At 41.1% G+C, this 21107-nt stretch overlaps 1 protein-coding gene across 1 annotated transcript; it reads left to right on the top strand.

Annotated features, from left to right (window-relative positions):
* Positions 1-614: 614 nt before the first annotated feature.
* On the top strand, positions 615-20915 carry kansl1l (KAT8 regulatory NSL complex subunit 1-like). Its single transcript, XM_075479864.1, has 16 exons — positions 615-696; positions 1511-2653; positions 5488-5632; positions 5818-5970; positions 9480-9583; positions 11622-11796; positions 12315-12489; positions 12786-12917; positions 14615-14761; positions 15138-15238; positions 16419-16531; positions 16738-16807; positions 16897-17009; positions 17317-17437; positions 19709-19931; positions 20278-20915. The coding sequence occupies exons 2-15, from the start codon at positions 1554-1556 to the stop codon at positions 19928-19930; spliced, it is 2871 nt and encodes a 956-aa protein (XP_075335979.1). The 5' UTR covers positions 615-696; positions 1511-1553; the 3' UTR covers position 19931; positions 20278-20915.
* The last annotated feature ends 192 nt before the right edge of the window (positions 20916-21107 follow it).

The following is a 21107-nucleotide window of genomic DNA, read 5'->3' as shown; positions in this document are numbered from 1 at the left end:
TCAAGCCCATAATTATGAAATACCAATTTCACAAACGAATAAGCAATTTTTTTCTTTTATCAATGTAGTGGTACGAAAACATTCAATTTAGGGCAAAATCAGTCTTCGTAAAGTGGAATTTGCCACTGTGGGTGCTAACTAATTTGAATTTCCCCCATTGGGTGATGAATTAAAGTACGGAAGAGTACGGAAGAGTATTAGGGCCAGGCATAAGAATGTCGAGAATAAAGTCGACATGTCGAGAATAAAGTCGAAATGTCGAAAATAAAGTCGACATGTCGAGAATAAAGTCGAAATGTCGAGAATAAAGTCGAAATGTCGAGACTAAAGTCGACATGTCGAGAATAAAGTAATTAGATGATGGACCAGAGGAGTTGATTTTTTTTCTCGAAAATTTGACTTTATTCTCAACATGTCGACTTTATTCTCGACAAGCAAAATATAAATATTTTTTCTTATGCCAGCCTGGCCCTAATACTCTTCCGTAATAAATTATTTATCTATTCTATTCTAACATGTCTGAGCTACAAAAGAGACCTTGAAGGCACCAGGAGCCTGGTCCAGCCCCTGCGCGTGCAGATGTAGGCTGTGCGCGTTCACATGTAGGCTGTGACAGTTTGACTCCGTCGGCGGTTGGAGAGAGAGAGGAGAAAGCGGAGGAGGGGGAGGAGGAGAATGCGAAAAATCTCTTTGAAGGTGAGCGGATTTGTTGATATTTCTGGATAAAAGTCACTCCGTTGGAAAGCTTGTTTGATGGCCACATAAGATTAGCGGAGTGTAGTGTTCCGATTTGCAGGCGCGTTGAAAGATTAGCTAAATTCATCTCTACATTTTACTGGAATACGCGATGCTCAGCCAACGGTTTAACTCCTGGTCAGGTGAGCAGCCGAAGACTTCAGCCAGACTTTTGTAGGGAGGGTGCTGTTAACATTGTTGGAATGGCTTAGCTAGTCCGAAGCAGTTCCTGTGACATATTTCAGTTTCATGTTTAATCTTCCAAAAGTTTATGTTTTGACGCGTGGCGGGTGAGAAGCGCCCGACTCTACGTTTGTTTTCACTATGAAGTCTTTCGGTGGCAGCGGCACTTGCAGTTGGTCCGTCAGTTTGGCTGGATTAGTGGAAAACAAGGGAGCAAGTGTTGACCCAAACGAACCGTACAGCCGACACCTAAAGAGAGATTTCTTGGCTCAAATACGGGTTGGTTAGATATTAAATATGAGCCAAATGGAGTGAGCAGGAAGCAGAAAAGACTGGTTATTAATTCACTACTTTTCTTTAGGCTTCCAAAAAGACCCGTTAGCCAACGTGCAGGGGTTAAAGTAAAGGGCAGTTCATTTAGTTTCTCTGTTCCTCACTGGTCCTCCGTCATTTAAGTGGCATTGCCTATGATTTATTAGACTGCTGTAACATGAACCCCTTCAATGAATACTTATGTTATGTATTCTACTAAAATGACCTTAAAGTAAACTCTAGAAATAAACTTGCCAACAAGTGTATTCCTTGCTCTCAGATCTTTTAAGGCGCAGCCTGTGAAGTCTGCTGCCTAGAAGGGAATGGCCCCAGCCCTGACCAAAATCCTGAAAATTGGCCATGGGATCCACTTGTCTTCACCTTCTGCCTCTACCAGAGTGGACTCGGATGGGAGTGCCATATGGGCTACTGAGCTGGAGCCCCACAAGAGATCCGTAGATGATGGTGACCTCCAGAAAATGTGGCTGAACCTCTGCTCTTTTCCCGCTCTGGATCCCTATTTTTCCTTGTGTCCCCTGGATGTTTCTGTAAACCCAGAGATTTCAACATGCGGGCAGACGTCTGCCAGCCAGTGTGAGATGGTGCCCCTGTCCAGTCCAGGCTCTCTTGTCAGCTTCCTCTCCTTCAATAAATGCCAGAGAGATTCTCATCAGGTGGCTGCTGTCTTCCCAGGTGTATCTGACATGTTTTTAAGTCCCGTTCCTGAGCACAATAGCCAAGAGGCTTGTCTGCTGCATGGACAGTGTGCTGCTCCTGATTGTGGAACAGATGGTGGTGATGTGCATCATCTATTTGCAGGTGCGTGTCCCTCCTATTCCTATGGGGAGATTACGTTTCTGGGTGAACCTCCTTTGCTTGCAACCCAACCGAAAGTTATGCATGGGAAAGTAGTTGGGGTGGCCTGTGCCCCTCCTCCTCCTCCTCCTCATCCAGATTCAGTACAGGCTGGCATTGGCATGGTTAACACTGACCAGCTGGCGTCCAAAGCTGTGCCAGAGGAGGCTCTCAAGGAGCAGCTCTCAAGGCAGGCGAGGCTAGAAGGTCGAGCTTGGAGGCTGCAAAGGAGACTGCAATCCCTGCTGGGAGAACACACCGTGCTGCACTGCAGCCAGCAGCTAGAGGGGCTGGAGAAGCACTGTCAACTTGGAGATGTGTCGCTCGACAACCTGGACTTCATCTGTCATGGTTTAGCAACTCCACAAGTGTGCCGCAGTCCTCGTTTTTCTTGGCAAGAGTCGTCCAGAGCCTCGCCTTTCTTCACAGATGTCGGAGAGTTCAGCCACTCCAGCCAAGTGGTGCTGAGAGGCTTGCAGGAAGCCCTGGACTCCGAGGCCACGGGCAGCAGCAGCAGCTCAGACGAGGAGCCAGAGGAATACAAGATCCGAGGAAAGATTTCACCTGTGTGAGTATCCTGCAAGTACACATAGTTTGTGTAATTCTTCGTGTGTTTTGAAGCCGTGATTAACACAATAAAAATCCTAACTTTTACAGCTCCTAACAGAACAAAGCCTAGGAATGGCTGATTTGATTTCACAAGTTGTTATTACAGCTAAATAAACCAGCTGGAAACTTTAAAAGTTCCCTCACCCATAACTTCAGGCACACACTTTAAAAGTATTTTCTTACTAAAAACAGGATCGGTACACACAGGACCGTCGGTCGGTTCAGGAGATGGAGGTTGCTGCAGACAGCTGGGGACACTGAGAGACACTGCAAGTTTGGAAATGTGACGAATGAGCCCGTTGAGTTTGTTCATGACTTTATAAGAAAGGAAATACTGAAGCATTCACATTTACAAAAGTCAAGACTGACACAAGAAATCCACTGTTCATTATTTTTTTAAATGACAGAATAAGTTTTGAAAGTCAGCTGTCTCAGTGCATGAGGCCCACAGTCCAACATGCTTGTTTTGCTTGGCCCTAAGTGACTTTTCCATTGTGGCTGTCATAAGTACAACTCCCGTCCTTTCAGCTGTGGAAGGTGTTATGACATTTTAAAAAAAACATTTTTTTTTTAGCCATTCGCTCGCACATAGTTCTCTCTATCCACGCAGCAGTCATAACAGATTCAACTCACAAGCCAACCCTCCCTACCCTGTGGGTAGGAAATAAACACTGGCTTGCCAGTAAGTCAGCAGAGTGCCAGACGTTCTTTGTGACCGTGCCCAAGGCTTGTCCTGTTTTTGGTGCAAAATACTTCTACAGTGTGTGTCTGCATGTTTGGTCTGGATGCCTGAGGTGCTGCTATGCACAATTATTTCCTAAAACAGAAACAAGAAAAATATCGGTTTGTCATGTGACTTTTGTGTCATGTCTTGTAAGCGGATAGGTGGTGTTTCTTTATTTTTTTGTGATGCTAACACTGCACAGGACAGTGTAAACTCTTTCATTTGTGTTTTGCCAGTGAAGACGATGTCTCTGAATTCTTCTCAGCGTTGCCATACTGTTTCCAAAACAAATATGATACTTGACAATATTACATACAGGGAAGAGGACATTTCGACTAAAAGTCGCAACTTTTCTGAGAAGTAAATTGGCTGCCTCGTTGTTTTTTTTTTTTATTAGTCTTTCAATTGGCCCAACAGTTTCGATTGGGCTAGAGAACAGATCATTTTTGGAAGTGCACTAGTCTGGCTCACGGTATACGTTTCAGAAAGAGACACCTAACGGTCCCCAGCCACTTTTTTTGTGTCCAGAAAAAAAGAAGAAGAAGGAATTCTGTGTAAAGTGAGGTTAGGCTTTTGTTCCTCCGTCTTTTTATGTCGCCAGCTTCGGTCATCTTCACAGCGTCAGCCTGCCCTTTTGTTCAACGTTGTCCTTCTCCCGTGTGGAACAATGCTCTGTGGTTCCTAAACCTCTCCCTGGGGAGGTTTTGTGGCAGATTCCTGTGGAAAGTGTGGAACTGCTTGGCCTTTAACATTCAGAGTATGAACTTGTAAAGCGGTGACATGGTTTGGCTTTTCAAAGCTAATTTTTTAGTCATTTTCTGCACTCCAGCTGTTGCCACTTTACAGCTATCGGTTTCTGCAAATACAATTTATGGGTACATTTGTCTGACGAAGTGCTTGAATTTAAATGAAGGGAACACCCAAAAACACTGATGCCTCTGCAAGAGCCAAGAAACTTGACCCAGAACCACTTGTGCGAGCTGGACACTTATCCAACCAAGGCTTGGCTGTGGAAACGCAAACATTCTCCCTGTGGCTAGACTCCATATTTTATTCAGCATTGTGTGAGTACCTTCATGATTAATATGGAGTTTGGGAACATGAACACCAAAAGGTACAAAGCATCTGTTCCTCCCCTTGTCCTCTCCTCTGCTCTCCCAGCTAAAGCTTGGCAAATATTCCTGGAATTTCCTCATTATACAGTTGGAAGGAGCTGCCGGGCAGCCAGGTCTGCTCATTGTCTGTTTTGGAAAGAGGTCACCTGCTGCCTAACAAATAGATGTCAGCTTAGAGTTCAATGAAACCCATTTAAGAAGCTGTCATTAACCAGTTGACTTTGCTTTCTAATCCTTCTTTTGCCATCTTTTTTTCACATCGAGCAAGATCTCGGTGTAATCTTGTTCAGACAGGCAAACAGCATTTGTGGTATGTGATTAAATAGGCCAAGGGAGAATTAACTTCCTCATAATATCAAAAGGGGATTGTGAAGTGCACTGTGTGGAGCAGCTCACTGGCCAGCCTAACCTTTTGCTCTGCATCAGAGTGTTTGAAGTGGGGGAGTCCCTCCCTATCCTAGCCAAGGTGCCATAGCAACTATTGGGCTGCTGAAGTCAGCCACACACTTGGACACACTTACATACAAGGAAGATAAAGTGCTAACTGAACCTGGAAGTGCCATGGAAATCTGTTGCAGACAGACACCCCCACCGTGCTGTTAGGATGCTAAATGATTCACAGACTACATGGTAACATGGCTGTTTGAAATAGGCCATATGTTGACAAAGCTGCATGACAAATTTGCGAGCCGAATGATTGTTTTAGTCCATATTTTGATTTATTTGTGTTGATCAACTTGCTATTAAATTAGTTTTTTTTTTTGTGTGTGTCATTTGTGCATTTTGATGGCCACTTGGTTTTATAATTGAATTCGATGTCTTGAAGTATTGATGTTTATACATTCTGAATCATTTTCTTGTGAGGGTGGACGAGGCTTTAAATCTTTTAATAAAGATAAGTGTGACATGTTATTACATGAGTGTTAACTGTCGCCCTGCGCCTCCTGCACCCAGCGGCAGCAACACCCGTGAGAGGCAGTGGCTGGAAGAGAGAGCGGAGCTGAGCAGCATATGGAGCTGGTTGCAGCTGCGCCTAGACGAACTGGAAGGGAGAATGCAACAACTGGTCAAGCTCCACACGCACATACGCTCCACCAAGGTACGATAAAAGTGGTCTATAAACACCTCAACAAAGAACATTTTTAATCAGAAAGATACAAAAACCAACCAACAGTGACTCTCATGGACTACCGGTGCATGGAAGAGCCATGAAATGAACGTGAACTAACAAATACAAGGCCAAGGGTTGTGTGTTATCTTGGTGTGTTTCCATGTGTGTCTCAGGGTGGGGTGGTGCTCGCAGACTCCCAGCCACTGACTGACAGGCAAATTCAGCAGACCCTTATGAGGGAAATGGCTGGGTTATCCTGCACAGCCTCAGATGCTGACGCTGAACCCTGCAGCCCTACACGCCTTCTGCACAACATAGAGAGACAGGTAGGAAGGAGGGACTTGCGCACGCACATCCATAATTGCCAGCATTAGCCAAAGGATTAGTGATATATCATATTGTACATTGTGTCAGGAGATTGTCCTTTTTATTCTTGGTTGTAGAAAAGTGCAGGAGGTTTCATGTAGTGTGTGTAATGCTGTATCCCGCTTTCAGACTGTTAGGATTTAACCAGTCAGTGACGGTGTGTTATTATGCTTGGGGTTAGTACGGGGCCGAATATCTGGCGGTGTTGCCATATTCTGGCAAAAGAAATATGATTCACTGATAAGTGTGATACGTTTAGATGTTGACTGGGCCATAGCGATCAAGGTTACATATGATAAAAATGAGTTTATTATTTTAAATGTGTACACCCCTTATGAATGCAACACGAATGAAAATGAATTTCTGAACAGACTAGCATTCATTAGCTCTTTTATTCAAGAAAATGAATGTACAAGTATATTTGTTATGGGTGATCTGAATGCTGACATCTCAGACAACCAGTCTTTGTTTGGTCAACATTTACAGCTCTTTTGTCAAAATAGTAAATTAGTGCTCTCCAGTAAAGTGATGCTGCCAGAGAATAGTTATACATATATCAGTGAAGCATGGCATACAACATCCTGGCTCGACCACTGTATATGCACAGCTGATGCCCATGATTGTTTATCTGAAATAATGATTCTGTATGATCTGACCATATCAGACCACATTCCTGTCTCTATGGTATTGAATCTGAGCAGTCTACCAGAACTGGCTACTAATAATAGATGCCAACATACATGTAAGAAGATAGACTGGGCTAAGCTCTCTGAATGCGACCTCTGGAAATACAATAGATTAACTGATAATAGTCTAAGCAGTGTCTATATCCCACATGTTGTATTCTCTTGTGATACTAACTGTCAAAAGCCAGACCACCAGAATAACTTAGTGAATATGTATAGAAATATAGTGAACTGTTTGATTATTGATGGTAAGCGTTTTATTCAAGATAAGAAAAAACAAAAGGTCAGGCCTGGATGGAATGCATATGTGGCAGATCTCCACTCTGAGGCGAAAGAAGCCTTGAGAAACTGGGTTGCTGCTGGAAAAGTAAAACATGGCCCACAGTTTCAGCAAAAGAAGGCCACTAATGCCAGGTATAAATATGCGGTACGCTATGTAAAAAGAAATGAGCAAATGATGAGGGCAAACTCAATGGCTAGAAAACTCCATCAAAATGATGTCCAGGAATTCTGGAATGAGGTTAAAGCTATTAACAACAGTAAGATGCCTCTTCCTTCCACGGTAAATGGTGTATCTGGGGATGGGAATATTGCTGAGTTATGGGCGAAGCATTTTGGGGAAATTTTTAACCGTGTTGAAAGTGTTGTTTTTAAAGTGGGTGATGTTGGTTATGATAATGGTATGATTATTAGACCAGACGAGGTGTGCAATGCCATTGGGAAGCTAGCAGTGAATAAAGCCAGTGGTCCTGACCAAATCACTGCTGAGCATCTGAAATATGCTAGTTACAGACTTTCAGTGCTACTTGCTTTGTGTTTCTCTGGCCTATTAGCACATGGCATATTACCTGACTCTCTGTTATCTGTGCTATTGGTACCCGTTATTAAAGATAAAACATGTAAAGCATCTAGTGCAGACAATTATAGGCCCATTGCACTTGCTACCATAATATCCAAAGTCCTAGAGCGGATCCTTTTGGAAAGGCTCCAAGGATATGTGGAAACAACTGACAATCAATTTGGTTTCAAACATAAACATGGAACAGATATGTGTATCTATACACTAAAAGAGCTTACTTCAAAATATAAAAAGAAGAACTCCACAATATTTATGTGTTTTTTAGATGCATCTAGGGCATTCGACCGAGTCAATCATGGAAAATTGTTTTTAAAATTATATGAACGAGGGGTTCCTTTATACTTGATACGTATTCTACAGTATTGGTATTCCCACCAAACCATGCAGGTCAGATGGGGCGAAGCATCTTCTAGCCAGTTCTTGGTTACCAATGGTGTCAGGCAAGGTGGAATTCTCTCCCCTTTTCTTTTTAATCTCTATATGGATGATCTATCAAAGAAATTAAAAGAATGCAAGACTGGATGTATGGTTGGGGATAAAATTGTTAATCATCTATTGTACGCTGATGACTTAGTTGTCCTGTCTCCCTATAGTGCTGGTCTACAGTGACTGCTTAGAGCCTGCTCAGAGTATGGTGTAGAGTATGACATCAAATACAACTTAAAAAAGAGTGTTGTAATGATTGTCAGGACTAAGGAGGATAAAAAACTACACTTCCCTTCCTTTTATTTAAATGACATTGAGCTGACAACTGTAACTAAAGCAAAATACTTGGGTCATATTATTAGGAATGACTTATGTGATGATGATGATATTCAGCGTCAGTGTTGCAAGCTGTATGCTCAAGCGAATATGCTGGCACGAAAATTTTATATGTGTACGAAGGAGGTCAAAATATCTCTTTTTAAAACTTACTGTACTCCACTATATACAGCTCATCTTTGGTGGAGTTACAGCAGAACTAAGATGAATAAGATCAAGGTGGCTTATAATGATGCACTTAGAATTTTGCTTAAGGCTCCAAGGTGGGAAAGTGCAAGTGCTCTTTTTGTCACTGCAAATGTGCCCACATTTCAGGCTCTAATGAGGAGCCTTATGTATAAATTTATGTGTAGATTAAATATATCAAGAAATAGAATCATAAGTTGTCTGTCTAATATAAAGGAAAGTGACACCCAATACAATTCTGACATCTGGAAATACTGGAAAAGCCAATTGTATGTGGGCTTATCCCCAATCTGATTTTTAATGAAATGATTGTCTCTGTGTGTGGGGTCGGGGGTTGTATGTCTTTTAATGTATTTTTAATGTATTGCATATTCTTATCTGGACCTTGAGTCTGTGAAATAAAGTTTATTATTATGCTACATAAGAGGCAGCAGGTGGAATGAATGAATTGCTGCTGCTCTATGATGTCGGGTGGTTATAATCATCTCAGAGGATAAAAGCTTCTTAACAGTTCTAGCTGTTGAGACCGAGATAGTTAATCTAACAGTTTCAATTGCATTACAAGTTGAACGTATTTGCAGTTACGTACGTATTTATTTATTTATTTTTTTAAATGTATGCTCATACACAAATCACAAGAGAGCATGTTTTTGTGATTCCAGGGAGGTGTGTGTGACCACCTGTTCCTTTTTTCCTTTTTGTTTTTGCTTTTTCCTTTAACAATTGGCCTAAATGTGAAAGACTTAAATTCAGTTTTATGCCACAGTGAGTTTGTCGTATGTAATGTGGGCCTATTTCATGCTCACACTGTTCAGTGCTCCCCTCAGTTTGTGTTGGTATGGAATCAGATATGAGATGCTGGTCTGTGAGCTACAAAATCAGCATTGTGTGTCATACAGCTTTTAGCATTGTATTTTACATTTCAGTTTCATTACATCTGTGTGTTAAATGTATTTGGGTGATATCTTCTCTGCAGAGTGCCCAGCTTAGCCAGATTGTAAACAGTCTAATGCCTCCTCTCAGCTTTTCACCGCCCTCTAAGCAACCCAAGACCTCAAAGGGAAGAGGAACCTTCTTAAGGTGTGTGACATTACAGTTATTGACGCTTTGATGAGTGGCTGCCAAAGGATACATTCATTTAATGTTGTTCAAACATTAGCATGTGACATTAACTGTGTTTATGTGGAGAAATATTTTTGTCAATCTGATTGAAATCCTTCTGATTGGAGTTTCAAACTGAAGACACTAAATAAAGAGATCTAAAAAGTTGAGTGTTCATCCGGCAAAATATTTAGTCAGAATGTAACTCTTGTGAACTGTGAAAAGTGTGCCTGGCTGCTAATCTGCGTAAAATATAACAAACGAAGAAGAATCTTTCCCCAACTAGAAAGCATGTAGGCCTTTATCGTCTGCCATCTGTGAACAAACAGAGAGGGAAAGCCGACAGCTAGAGTTACCGCTCTGTTGACTCTGTGGCCCATATTGGAGCCTGTGGATGAGACTTTTTCTGTTCAGGACTGAAACACGGTTAAAAGTATTTGGTCAAGATTTTCAACACTCCTAAACTCCTATAAGGTCTCCAACAAAAAAAATAAATCCGTTACACACCAGTTAACACTGCGTTTCCACCTTTCAGAGACTTACCGCCTCACCTTGCCTCCCATTCTGTGTTTGCATCTGTTGATCAGATTATCAGAAAGATTAAACCACCCCTCTTGATCTGATTAAAAATAATTCTGATTGAGCCGGATTGGATTAGTCTGGCGTAAACACGAGGCTTTTTCATTTTGATCGGACTGTTCGGTGCCTGTCTGATGGCTGTCATGCTATGTTAAAAGATGGAAAACATATCAAATGTAAACAATTCTCTTCAACTTGAATTTGATGGCAGCAGTGTGTCTCAGAAAAATTGGGATTAAGGAAACAAAATGCAAGGAATGTGAAGAGATACAGCTATCAGAAAAAAAACCTAAAGTTTGCAATTCTACAAATGTACCAATTGTAGTAATTTCAGAATAATGTCCATCAACTTGAAATTCCAGAGACTTTGAATATTTGAACTATCTGAAGTACTTACAGTCCATTTACCATTTGATATCATTAAAAGATTCAGAAAGTCTGGAGACATCTTTGTTTGCAAGGGACGTGGCCGAAAAACAATATTGGATGTCCGTGATCTTTGGTCTCTGTCATTAAAATCATAGCACGGGCTCAGCAACACTTACAGAAAGCATTGCCTGAGAACACAATTCATGGCGCCGTCCACACATGCAGCCTGATAAAGCTTTATCATGTAAAGCAGGAACCATGTGTGCACATGATCCAGAAACGCTGGTGTTTTCTCTGGGCCAAACTCATTTAAGATGGACAGAGGCAATGGCAATGGTGGTAAACATGGCCCTGTCCTGGTTTCTTTCGCGACGTCTTTGCTGGAGTCACACATTCAAGATGAGCTAATATTTCTCATGAACTGGTAAAACTACTACTAAGTTAGGGTTTAGGCGGAGCCTGAGAGTCCACGTTTAAGATGGCATTGGAGGGTCTTGGATTTGCCTTGTCACACCACAGATTTCAATAAGCGACAGTAGATTTAGTGACCTTTATCTAACCGACGTCATGAGCCATCAGCAGGAGCTTCGACATATATGCGGCAACTTGTGATAAGCTGATCTTGTAAGCCAAAAGTGGCTCAGAAGATCAAAGCCAATTACTCAAAGAAAAATTTGCGAGAGAATTACATTGCTGCTGATAATGTCTCACCTCTTTTATGTGTAGGCTACAAGCTAACCAAATGCGGAAATTATATTCCTTCTTGTCACAGAAAAATCAGAGAAACAGCAAGGTCTCTTCTTCTAGCCGAACGTTAGTAATCCCCTCATGTTCTCCGTTCCTGCTGCCTTTTTAATCCTGTGTGCGCCTGTAAAGAGAAAAGCCACAGAAAGAAAGTTTTATTCATGACAGTAACAGGGGGTTCTAAGTATCATTTGTCGACGAGTGTCACTGATGAGAAGAATCTAGGAGACCGACGCCCTAAAAACCTTTAAAAGCCAGCTGTTTTTTGAGTGCATGAGTCATAACACTGGTATTTTCATGACCTCATCTGATCTCGCTCCTGCAGTGGTCAGAGTGGAGATGATGTTACAGTGTGTGGGAGCTCCAAGAGAAAGAGACAGTGGACCAGGAGGATCTTCAAAGCCGATGTGTCATGTGTGTGTGCCCGCACCCGACCCCTGGTCACCTACTACAAACGCAAATTGTTCACTTTCAACTTCAGCAACCACGTCACTCCACCGGTGGGCTTTATTTCCTCAGTTTGACTTTCTAGCCAGCCACAGGCTACACATCACGATCAAAACGCACATACATACTCATCTGTTAATGTTTTATGTGAGTAGATATAATTGCAACCGTGGAGATGCTTCTCATGATTTGTATTCCCGGTTAGAAAAATAGTATTATTACAGTATTGTTGCAGTTTTTTCTTTATTCTTGCAGGTGAGGTGTAGCTTCAGAGCAGTAGCTTTCAGTAAGGCTTCTGTGCTGACATGCCATGAAACTAAAATAGTTCAATTTGAGCAGGAATTAACATTTAAAGATGGAGACACCTGCTTTTAACTAAACTACAATTTATCTTGAGCTAAATTAAATCAAATAAATGAATAGATCAAATTAAATAAAATAAAAAAAAAACTCACTTAGTCCATACTGAGGGAAGACTCTCCGTTTCCTACCTGTGCTCTCTTGACCATTTACAATCATATGTTGAATGCAATGTTCTCTTTTTTTATTCTTGTTTTTTTGTGTGTTCTAGAAGTCAAGAAAGTCCACGTCTGTGTCCTCTTCCTCTCTCTCGTCATCCTCCTGTTCCTGTGGCTCCTCCTGTGATCCCGTAGCCCTGTGCTCTAACCCTGACTGCAGCTCCAGTGTTACCCTGTCGTCCAGATCCTCCAGCTCCAGACCTCACTCTGTCGCGGCTCTTTTATCCGGTACGGGGAAATAAAACTATAAAACCTAAGAGGGATGTTTGTGACTCTCTCAATCAATTCTGCTTTTCATTTGGAGTGTAATGTGGTCTCACTGCAGCATTCTGGATGTATCACACGGAGCTTTTGGTAGCTCAGATGTGTTTTTTTTAGTGAGCCACTGTGACACAACTGCAATCTGCTGCTTTTCTGAAGTTTTAATACAAATAGCTCAAGTGAAATAAAACAATATTTGAGTGCTGAGACTGTCATATTATGTTCATATTATTCTGTGATTATTCGGTGCTATCTCCTGCCAGAATCTCCTACATGTCACAACTTCCAGAGGGTCGGGGCCAGAGAAGAATGGTCCCAAAGACCGTTAGTCATCAACTCTCAACTGTCCAGCCCAGCACACTACAAGAGAAACAGCTCCACGCCACGGCACAACAGTAAGATCCTTCCAGAGATACGACAGCTGTTCACATATCTCATCTTTTTCCCTTTTTCTTTCTTTCTGCTCAGCCTGCCTTTTGTTTCTCCTCAACTCCGCATTCATCAGGACAGTTTAGGGTATTACAGACTTCCACTTTTACAGTAAAAAAAACCAGTTTGTGTCATGTAGCTATCAATGCAGTCCGATTTATGAGGGTATGTTTATGGATCGGGTCCAACAATAACTGATAAAGAGTGTTCAAAGGAGTGCCAGCCAAGCCTCAGCTGTGTAAAGTGTGTAAAATGATGTGGAAACGGTGACAATTTTACATCAGTTTCATCATTACAAGAATGAGGCTGAATTATTGCGGTTTGCTTAAGTAATAGCAGTCGTGTGATTATGTCTGTGGCAGATCTAGTTCTGTGAAAAATTAATAAAAAGTATGTTTAAAATCTATGTATTCTAGTTGAATTACATTATTTAAGTGGCATTATTTCTAAATAACGATCCGTCCAGTGTCTAAAAGGCCTCCAAATGATGATTGATTCTTAATTCTACTAAACTGACATTTGATCCTATTCAGACAATTCTCCCATTGGCTTTAATTCGCTGAAGGGAAACGATAACTGCTAAAGTTGACAGCTCCATCTGCTTGTTTTCTCCCTGTTGACTGTGGAACCTTTCATGTCAGATATCCCACTGAGTCCACATGACTCATCCAGCTCAGCAGTAGATGGACATGAAATCGCTCGGCATTTCAGTCATGACACGATTGTTTATTTGTATATTTAAACGAGACCGACTCTTATGAGTTGTTATTTGTCTCTGCATTTCCGTTGCTTTGTCAGCACTGGGCTTCGGGGCTTTCACTGGATCTTCCTCTCACGGTTGTACAGAAGATGGATGCTCCAAATCAGATAGCGATTAAACTCATTTGATTTGTTCCTGCTGGAGAGGTTGATTAACACCCATGTTTTAGTCGTTTTTTTTTTTTCTTTTAAAATGCTGCGATTAAAAAGGCAAGGGGAAAGACTGAGATGAAATTATGTTGGCAAAAGAGGGAGAGACACAAAGGAGGCAGACTGAAAACGGATGAAGACATCACACACGCATGATCGTGTCAATTATGTGTCAGCTTGAATGATCTTATTCTCCTTGGTCAATAGAAGTGGAAGGCTGTCAAGTAAATGTTACTCAAAATAATAGCCAGACACATGATAACAGACCCCTTTTTTTTGGTCTTTATAGCTAAAATAGAATTATAAGTGTATTATATTATATGTAAATGATCAAAACAAGCGGGACATGGAACTTTAGTGAAGTGATAAGGGGAATAATGACTTCAGTGCATTATATTTGTTTCTTCTTTGTTCAGTAACCCTCCTGCTCCTCTTGTTGTCTGTAGAAATATGATCTTTTTTTTTTGTTCTCTTTTTATTTCTTCATTCAAAAAGAAAAGCGAAAGAAGAACTAAGATGAAGAAATAATGAGGCTATGAAACGTTGTGTCTTCAGTCAGTCAGTTAATCTCTTCAGAAAAAGATCAAGCTTTTCACATTTGGCTGAGACATGACGTGACCAATCTGTTGTTGGGATTAAAAAAGATCCTGAGCCAATTTACTTTTTGACTTTAGTGAAAAAGAGGTGTTTCTTAAGATGATATGAGCCCAGTTTGTGTGTCATTTTTGTTTTTATTTATTTATTTTTGTCATAGGCCGCAAATACGAGCAGCACGCAAGACGTCATAAAAACGGAGTTATGGGTCTGTCACCAATCAGGTCGCCCGGCTCTGCTTGGGGTCATCGCAGCAGGTCCGGTGAGAGGAAAAGGAAGCGAGGACGCGTCCCCAGAAGGATGGAAGGTGTGTATATTTAGTGCATGCTCACACTGCATTGCTGCTGTAGGATAAATCGGAGAGGCTTTGGATCCCAAGAACAAAAAGCTGAAAAAACACAGTTTAGTTTGAGCTTGACGTGTGATTGGATTCATCAAACATGACACTGCTGGCTTTGAAAATGACCCGTCTCTCTGCAGTAACGGGTAAAATCAGTTAGAAATGAAACATTTTGATCTATATCATGTTACATAGTTTAGTGTCAGGTGGCTGAGTTAGGATTTGGGCTTAGGTTGAAGTGAGAAGGGGAATTAGCATTCTTTAGAAAAAAGGATTTTAGATTACGCTTCATTTAGCGTCTGTTTGTGTGTGTGTGTGTGTGTGTGTGTGGGTGTGTACCCAGATGAAGAGGATGTCCTGTATCGGCTGTGTAATCAAGGAGAAAGTTCCGATGATGTGCTGGAGGACAGTTACACACAAGTCACACACAAGCAGGCCTCACAGGTAACAGGATCCATATATTATGGTTCTGTAATACCCTCTAGGAATTTATAATGGAGCAATGTTACAGTTTTGTTTATGTTTTAAGTTCTGAGATATTTCAGATGTAAATATGATAGCGTTTCCTCAGTTCTTCCTCATTTCCTTACTCCGTACATCAAATCTATTTTAGAATACAAACCTTTGGTGCTTTAAAGCTGGGATGAGACAGGGTGACGCAGGGCGGGACGTGTTGTTTTTAATATTGTTTTCACTGTTTTTCACCTCATGCTGTAGGAAAACTCCGGGGTCAAGTTTTACGTAGTTTGGATGAGCAGTTTAAATAAATATTTCATATTGTTTGGTCTTAATTGAATCAATCAAAGGCTTAAAAGGTACGCTGGGCTGTTTGCGTAGCCTTGTAACTGTACTTTAGTGCTGCTCTCCTGGTGTTTTTGTGTTGTGGTGATACACAAGCTGTGCTGCAAACCGCAATCACCTCATTTATTTGTCCAGCATGAGACTGCACTAATTAGTAACTGCACGGCAACAGTTTGTGCCAGGTTGGAGCTCCACCTTCTCATTTCTAAATCTTGCTCTTTTGGATCTCAGCTTCTACTCTTTTAAACACGGGAAGTAGAATATTGTCTACTTTTCTGCAGCTTTTGTTGAACAGCTGTCGGATCCCAAACAAGCATATCGTCTTCACACTTCACACTCACATTTACATCCTCCACTGAGCAATTTTGAAACATGTATGTACGTGCATGTTTGTGCTTTTCTACAAGCAACATCAGTGATGGTTGTGTGCAGAACTGAAAAGTATTGAAAGGGAAATTGTATGAAACGACACAACTGTGCTAAACTGAATCCAGCACTTTACATAATTTTCTGCAAAGGTCCAAAAAATAGTTTTCATTGGAGAATCCTAAAATTCTAATAAGTCAAGTGGATCATTGCAGATGGCCTTTGCTTTTGCTAAATAAAGAAATATTACTTAATAGTAATTAAGTAATATTTAAAGTAAGCATTTAGTGGTCCGGAATAAATCCACCTACCTCATTTGATGTGCATACACATGTACGTAAACGCTAGTTGGAGGCGTCCCAGTGACATAAAATCCCTTTGAATGTATGGACCCTTCCTTACACTTATTGAACTGTAACGTTGCTCATAATTTGGTGCCTTCCCTGTTTTCTTCCAGGGCTTTGTTCGTAAACGCCAAGGAGATAGTGTGTACAACATCAATGACATTGTCATCCCCATGACTCTTTCTAAAGTGGAAAAGCTGCAGTACAAAGACATTCTTACACCCAGGTACGGAACAAAAAGTGCTTCGGAAGGAGTTTATTATAGTAAGCAAGATTTCAAAACTATTTCAAGGGAAATTACCGTCAAACTTGCAGCACATTTAGTTTGATTTTATTTTTTTCTGATGCTTGACAGTTTTGAAGAAACTGGTAAACACAAGTGTCCATTATCTTGATAATAACAATAATATAGAAGATCTGTCTTCCTTGCAGTTGGCGGGTAGTTGACGTCCAGCCTTTGATGGAAGAAAAGGCAGAGCAGGAAGAGGACGAGGAGTGGGAGGTAATGAGTCATTCATCGCCACATAAATAAGTTTCTTTTAGAAACAAACTAATGCTTTTACTCCTGTGTGCGTTTCGTGTTGTGAACAGTGTGAGGATCTCGGCAACGAAGTCTTTGCTCAGAGGCACCTGGTTTTGGAGCACAAAGAGAAATCGCGCTGGTCGATCTGGGAAAAAAGAAAGTGCTGCAGAGGTCCTACAAGGTGAATAGAAGCTTACGTACTAAAGGACAGGCTCACGGCTTCAGCACTGAAAATGGTTCCGCTTGGTTGCTGTGACACGAACCATTACCTATTTCTTTCTTACGAGATAACAAAGAGGGACCTTTTTGAAAAAACTGATTAAACCCCCGATTCTCAAAGCCTGAGCTGAACATGCCGTGCAGCTGTTGCAGGCTTGTTTTGTTTGTCTGCATGTAAATACATTCTTTGTGAAAGCAGAGTGTTGAGAAATGTTCTCATGGAGTTTCATGGGGTATGCTTGTGTTTTCTTTTTTTCCTCTGTCTTCAGATCTGGCAGCAGGCTATCGGGCAGTGGGGGAGGGATGTGCACATCAGGAGAGGAGAGCTCTGTGGAGTGGAGTTGTGCCCAGCTGGATACTGATGAACAGCCACAGTCAGAGGAGTGGCTGGTAAGATCAAAAACACTGAAATGGACACTTCATATTTCCAAACCAAAAGTGAGACTATAAGAGTACATGTATGTATATATATACACATAGATATATAGAGATAGATGATAGATATCAAGGTTACTGAGGATGCAACTGAAACTGAGTCATACCCCGCAGTTTTCGAGTGACATTTTGATACCATTATAAAGCATGATAAAGTTTCCTTTCTCACAACAGTATGCTGTCTCTGTGAATGGTTATTGCTGGAATTATATTATAATCCCTTCTTATTGATAGCGTATCGATATGTATCCATACTCTATTCATACTCATTTCCATAATGTGGAGCTAAAATTAGAGGCGTGGCAGTTCAATATGTTGAGAGATTCAACACATCACTGCGTCTTTAGTTATTTAACGTGCTGATGTCGCATCTCCGTTGTCTGTGTTGCTCCCTACACTTTGCCCCTCATATGTACTGATAGCTTTATATGACCGACTATCACTGTTGGAACACATCAGCCTGATGCTGAAAAGGATACAGTACAGTGCTCAGCTTGTGATCTCCCCCCCCGTAGCTTCAGCCAATATTTTTCTTGACATGTGTGCAAGGCATAGCTGCAGTACAATCCCACAACCAAACATACCTCTGATCGGGCATCAGTCTGCCTTCAGTTTGAAGTGTTTATCGCTGACGGTAAAAAAATGATCTCTCTCATTAACTTCAAACTTGGACTAACAACCTAAAGGTCAGAACACAGTGGCGCTGAACAGCACTCGTCGAAACAGCCGCTATCATTTTCTATTAAAACCCCTCATTGTGGTGGCGGCTGGTCCCACAATGGCTCCCTGTGATGCATTGCTTTAGGTCACTTCTCAACACTGTCCTATTTTCAAGCTTCACTGTTTTCAAGCATAGTATATAGTTGATGTTAAATGCCACAATATACTATTCGTCTGTATGCCGTAGGGGCGGCCGTAGGGGCCCACCAATTGGAAGGTCAGTGGTTCGACTCTGGCTTCCCGGGGCTAACTGTCGAAGTGTCCTTGGGCAAGACACCACGTTGCCTACCGATAAATCTGTGTGTGTGTGTGTGTGTGTGTGTGTGTGTGAATGATTAGAAAGCACGTAGTGTGTATAGACGTAGACTTGCTGTATGAGTGTGTGTGAATGGGTGAATGTGTGCTCTCAGTTTCACACTCATTGTAACCCAATGGCAGCGTAACATACATTAAACAGCTCTGCTGTGTAGAATGTTTTTTATTCGTTTAGTTTAATTTTTTTAAATGCACATTCGTATAATTTAATGTAAAATCTACATGAATCTTATATTCTTTTTTTTAATAAGACGTTAACCCTGATCTGAAAGGAGGGTTGTCTTATGTGGACCAATAGGCTTTGTAGCTTTCCTTACTTTGCCAAATACAAAAAGCGAAGAGCTGAACATCTTTGGATTATTTTGAGTAAATGTATTCAAATCAAACAAGAGGTCAACTGTCATGGCAGGCAGATTATAGATGCGTCATCAAAACGAAAGAAACGATGAAAAGAAATCTCCCAAAGATGGAAAAGGACAATAAAGCGTAGACTGAAAACCATTTGGCCTGTGGCGAGCCGTTTTTCTCCTTGACTCTTAATGTTGCTTGAAGGATCATTTCTGTAACAAGAGAAAGAAGTATGATTCGTCCCTCTGCAGAAGAAGAATATTAAGCAGCAAAACTGAGTGAAGGACTAACCAATAGCCTTTCACTATGCAGCTCATGTCAACTTTAAAACCTACATGGGTTCTTGAGAGACCACACATATACTTGTCTCCACTTGGTTCTTCTGATGCTGCTCTGATTTTAGCTGGAGATGCCTCTTTGCTTTGATTGGAGAGGGAACAAGTCACTACTTGACCAGACCTTGCTAATCAGCTTTCTCGCCACCACGGATATGCTGTTTTACTGCTTTGCACTTCCTCTGCACTCCAGCAGCCAAACAAACCGTAAATAGAGCATAACATGTCATTTATTTTCTCTCTTTTTAGAACAAGCTTTTGAACCTGACACCTGATCAAAGCCACAAACATGATACCATAATATAGACACTATTCTGAAAAAAAAAGCATTTATCTGTTTTATTTTACATCCATAATGACTTTCGAATTCCATGATTCCATAATTCATATGAAAATGATATATAGAAGTAACTATTGAGAAAAAAACACGCTTTGTTGTCATTTTATTTTCAATTTATGAGGACGAGAACACACAGAAACTGTATCACATACCCTCTACTTCCTCCAGCCTCGGGCACCATGGGATCCCCGGGTGTTTCCTTTGGATGAAGACGAGGAAGCGTTCCTACTTTCTGAAGACGGACAAGAAGTCTCATCAGGGCAGACCGAGTCAAGCTCAGCATGCCACTCTACCAAAGACTCAAACTCCCATCTCTCCTCAGCTGAGTCAGCCTGTGCTGCACCGCCCTCTCCTGGACAAACAGAGAGCTGTGCGCCCAGTGGCAGCTGAGGTACCAGTGCCCACCTGTTTCCATTTCATCTGGGAGAGAAAAGTCATGCGCCCCTTCTGTTTATCAATCAGTTTAATGTTCTTTATCACTTTTTAAATGATTTTTAGGAATTCATTTGATTAGGCAATAATTTATCTCACTTGAAAGTCATTTGTCGCTTGAATAATATGGATTTACAAAAGAATGATTAAGTCATTCCTTTAGAGTGATATAGTCCTTTGATGAATTTACGTGAAGCCACTAAAAAAGCCACTGAGTCAACACGTAGGGAAGTTTTTAGCAGCTACTGAATGTCTTCAATTTGTTTATACTTAACTGTCCTGTTAATAATTGTTTTCCTCTCCAGATCGCCTCACATCAGAGACCACGAGAAATCGGGATATTGAATACATTCCATGAATATATTGATTTGAGGTGATTAACTGAATACTTTGATGAAAAAAAAAAGTGGATATTTTGTATTGTGACGTGTCACTGTAGTTTTAATTGACCTCTGTAGCTCCTGCTACCATTACAGGTTTTAATGTGAAATATTTACTGTATGTTAAGCTGAGCCTCTGCTACAGCGTGAGGTCGGTCTACTGTTTGTAGTTGTCACGAGCTATTTATTTTCACAATTGTCTTAAAAATTAACATATGGAAAAACTATAGTAGATATATTTTTAATGTAACTTTTACTGGTTTACATGTACTCTTGATTTTAAACGTGCTGTCACTTTGGTATGTACTTTTACGAAAAAGCGAAAGTAAACGATATCATTAGTAAACGGTGGATGTCCTGCTTTGTCCTCTGGTACATGTACTTTTTGCAGTATTTTAAAAGCTGATGTTCTTAAAAGGTAAAATGGTAAACTTATATAGAGCTTTTTAAGCATGTTTTTATGTGTTTCATAATACGTCACTCACTGACACACTCATGTGTTCTATATATTTACTGTATAAGCACTGCTAATACACACCAGTGAGGTGTGGGGCAATGTTACGGTTCTGTTTGCCTGAGGACACTCTGATGCTAGGTGGATCTGGGTATTTAACCGCTGAGCTTCCGGTTGGGAGGACAACCACTCCATCCGCTGAGCTACAGCCCCCCCCCCCACCACCACCATATGGTGTTTGTTGTTGGCCAGAGCATTCATTGGGTTCAGTATCATGCTTTTCCAATAAATGACCCCTTTT

The sequence above is a fragment of the Odontesthes bonariensis genome, chromosome 12 (assembly GCF_027942865.1).
Source record: "Odontesthes bonariensis isolate fOdoBon6 chromosome 12, fOdoBon6.hap1, whole genome shotgun sequence".
In the NCBI taxonomy this organism is placed as follows: Eukaryota; Metazoa; Chordata; class Actinopteri; order Atheriniformes; family Atherinopsidae; genus Odontesthes; species Odontesthes bonariensis.
Note: the sequence above shows the minus strand (reverse complement) of the source record. Positions and strands in the feature narration are given on the sequence as shown.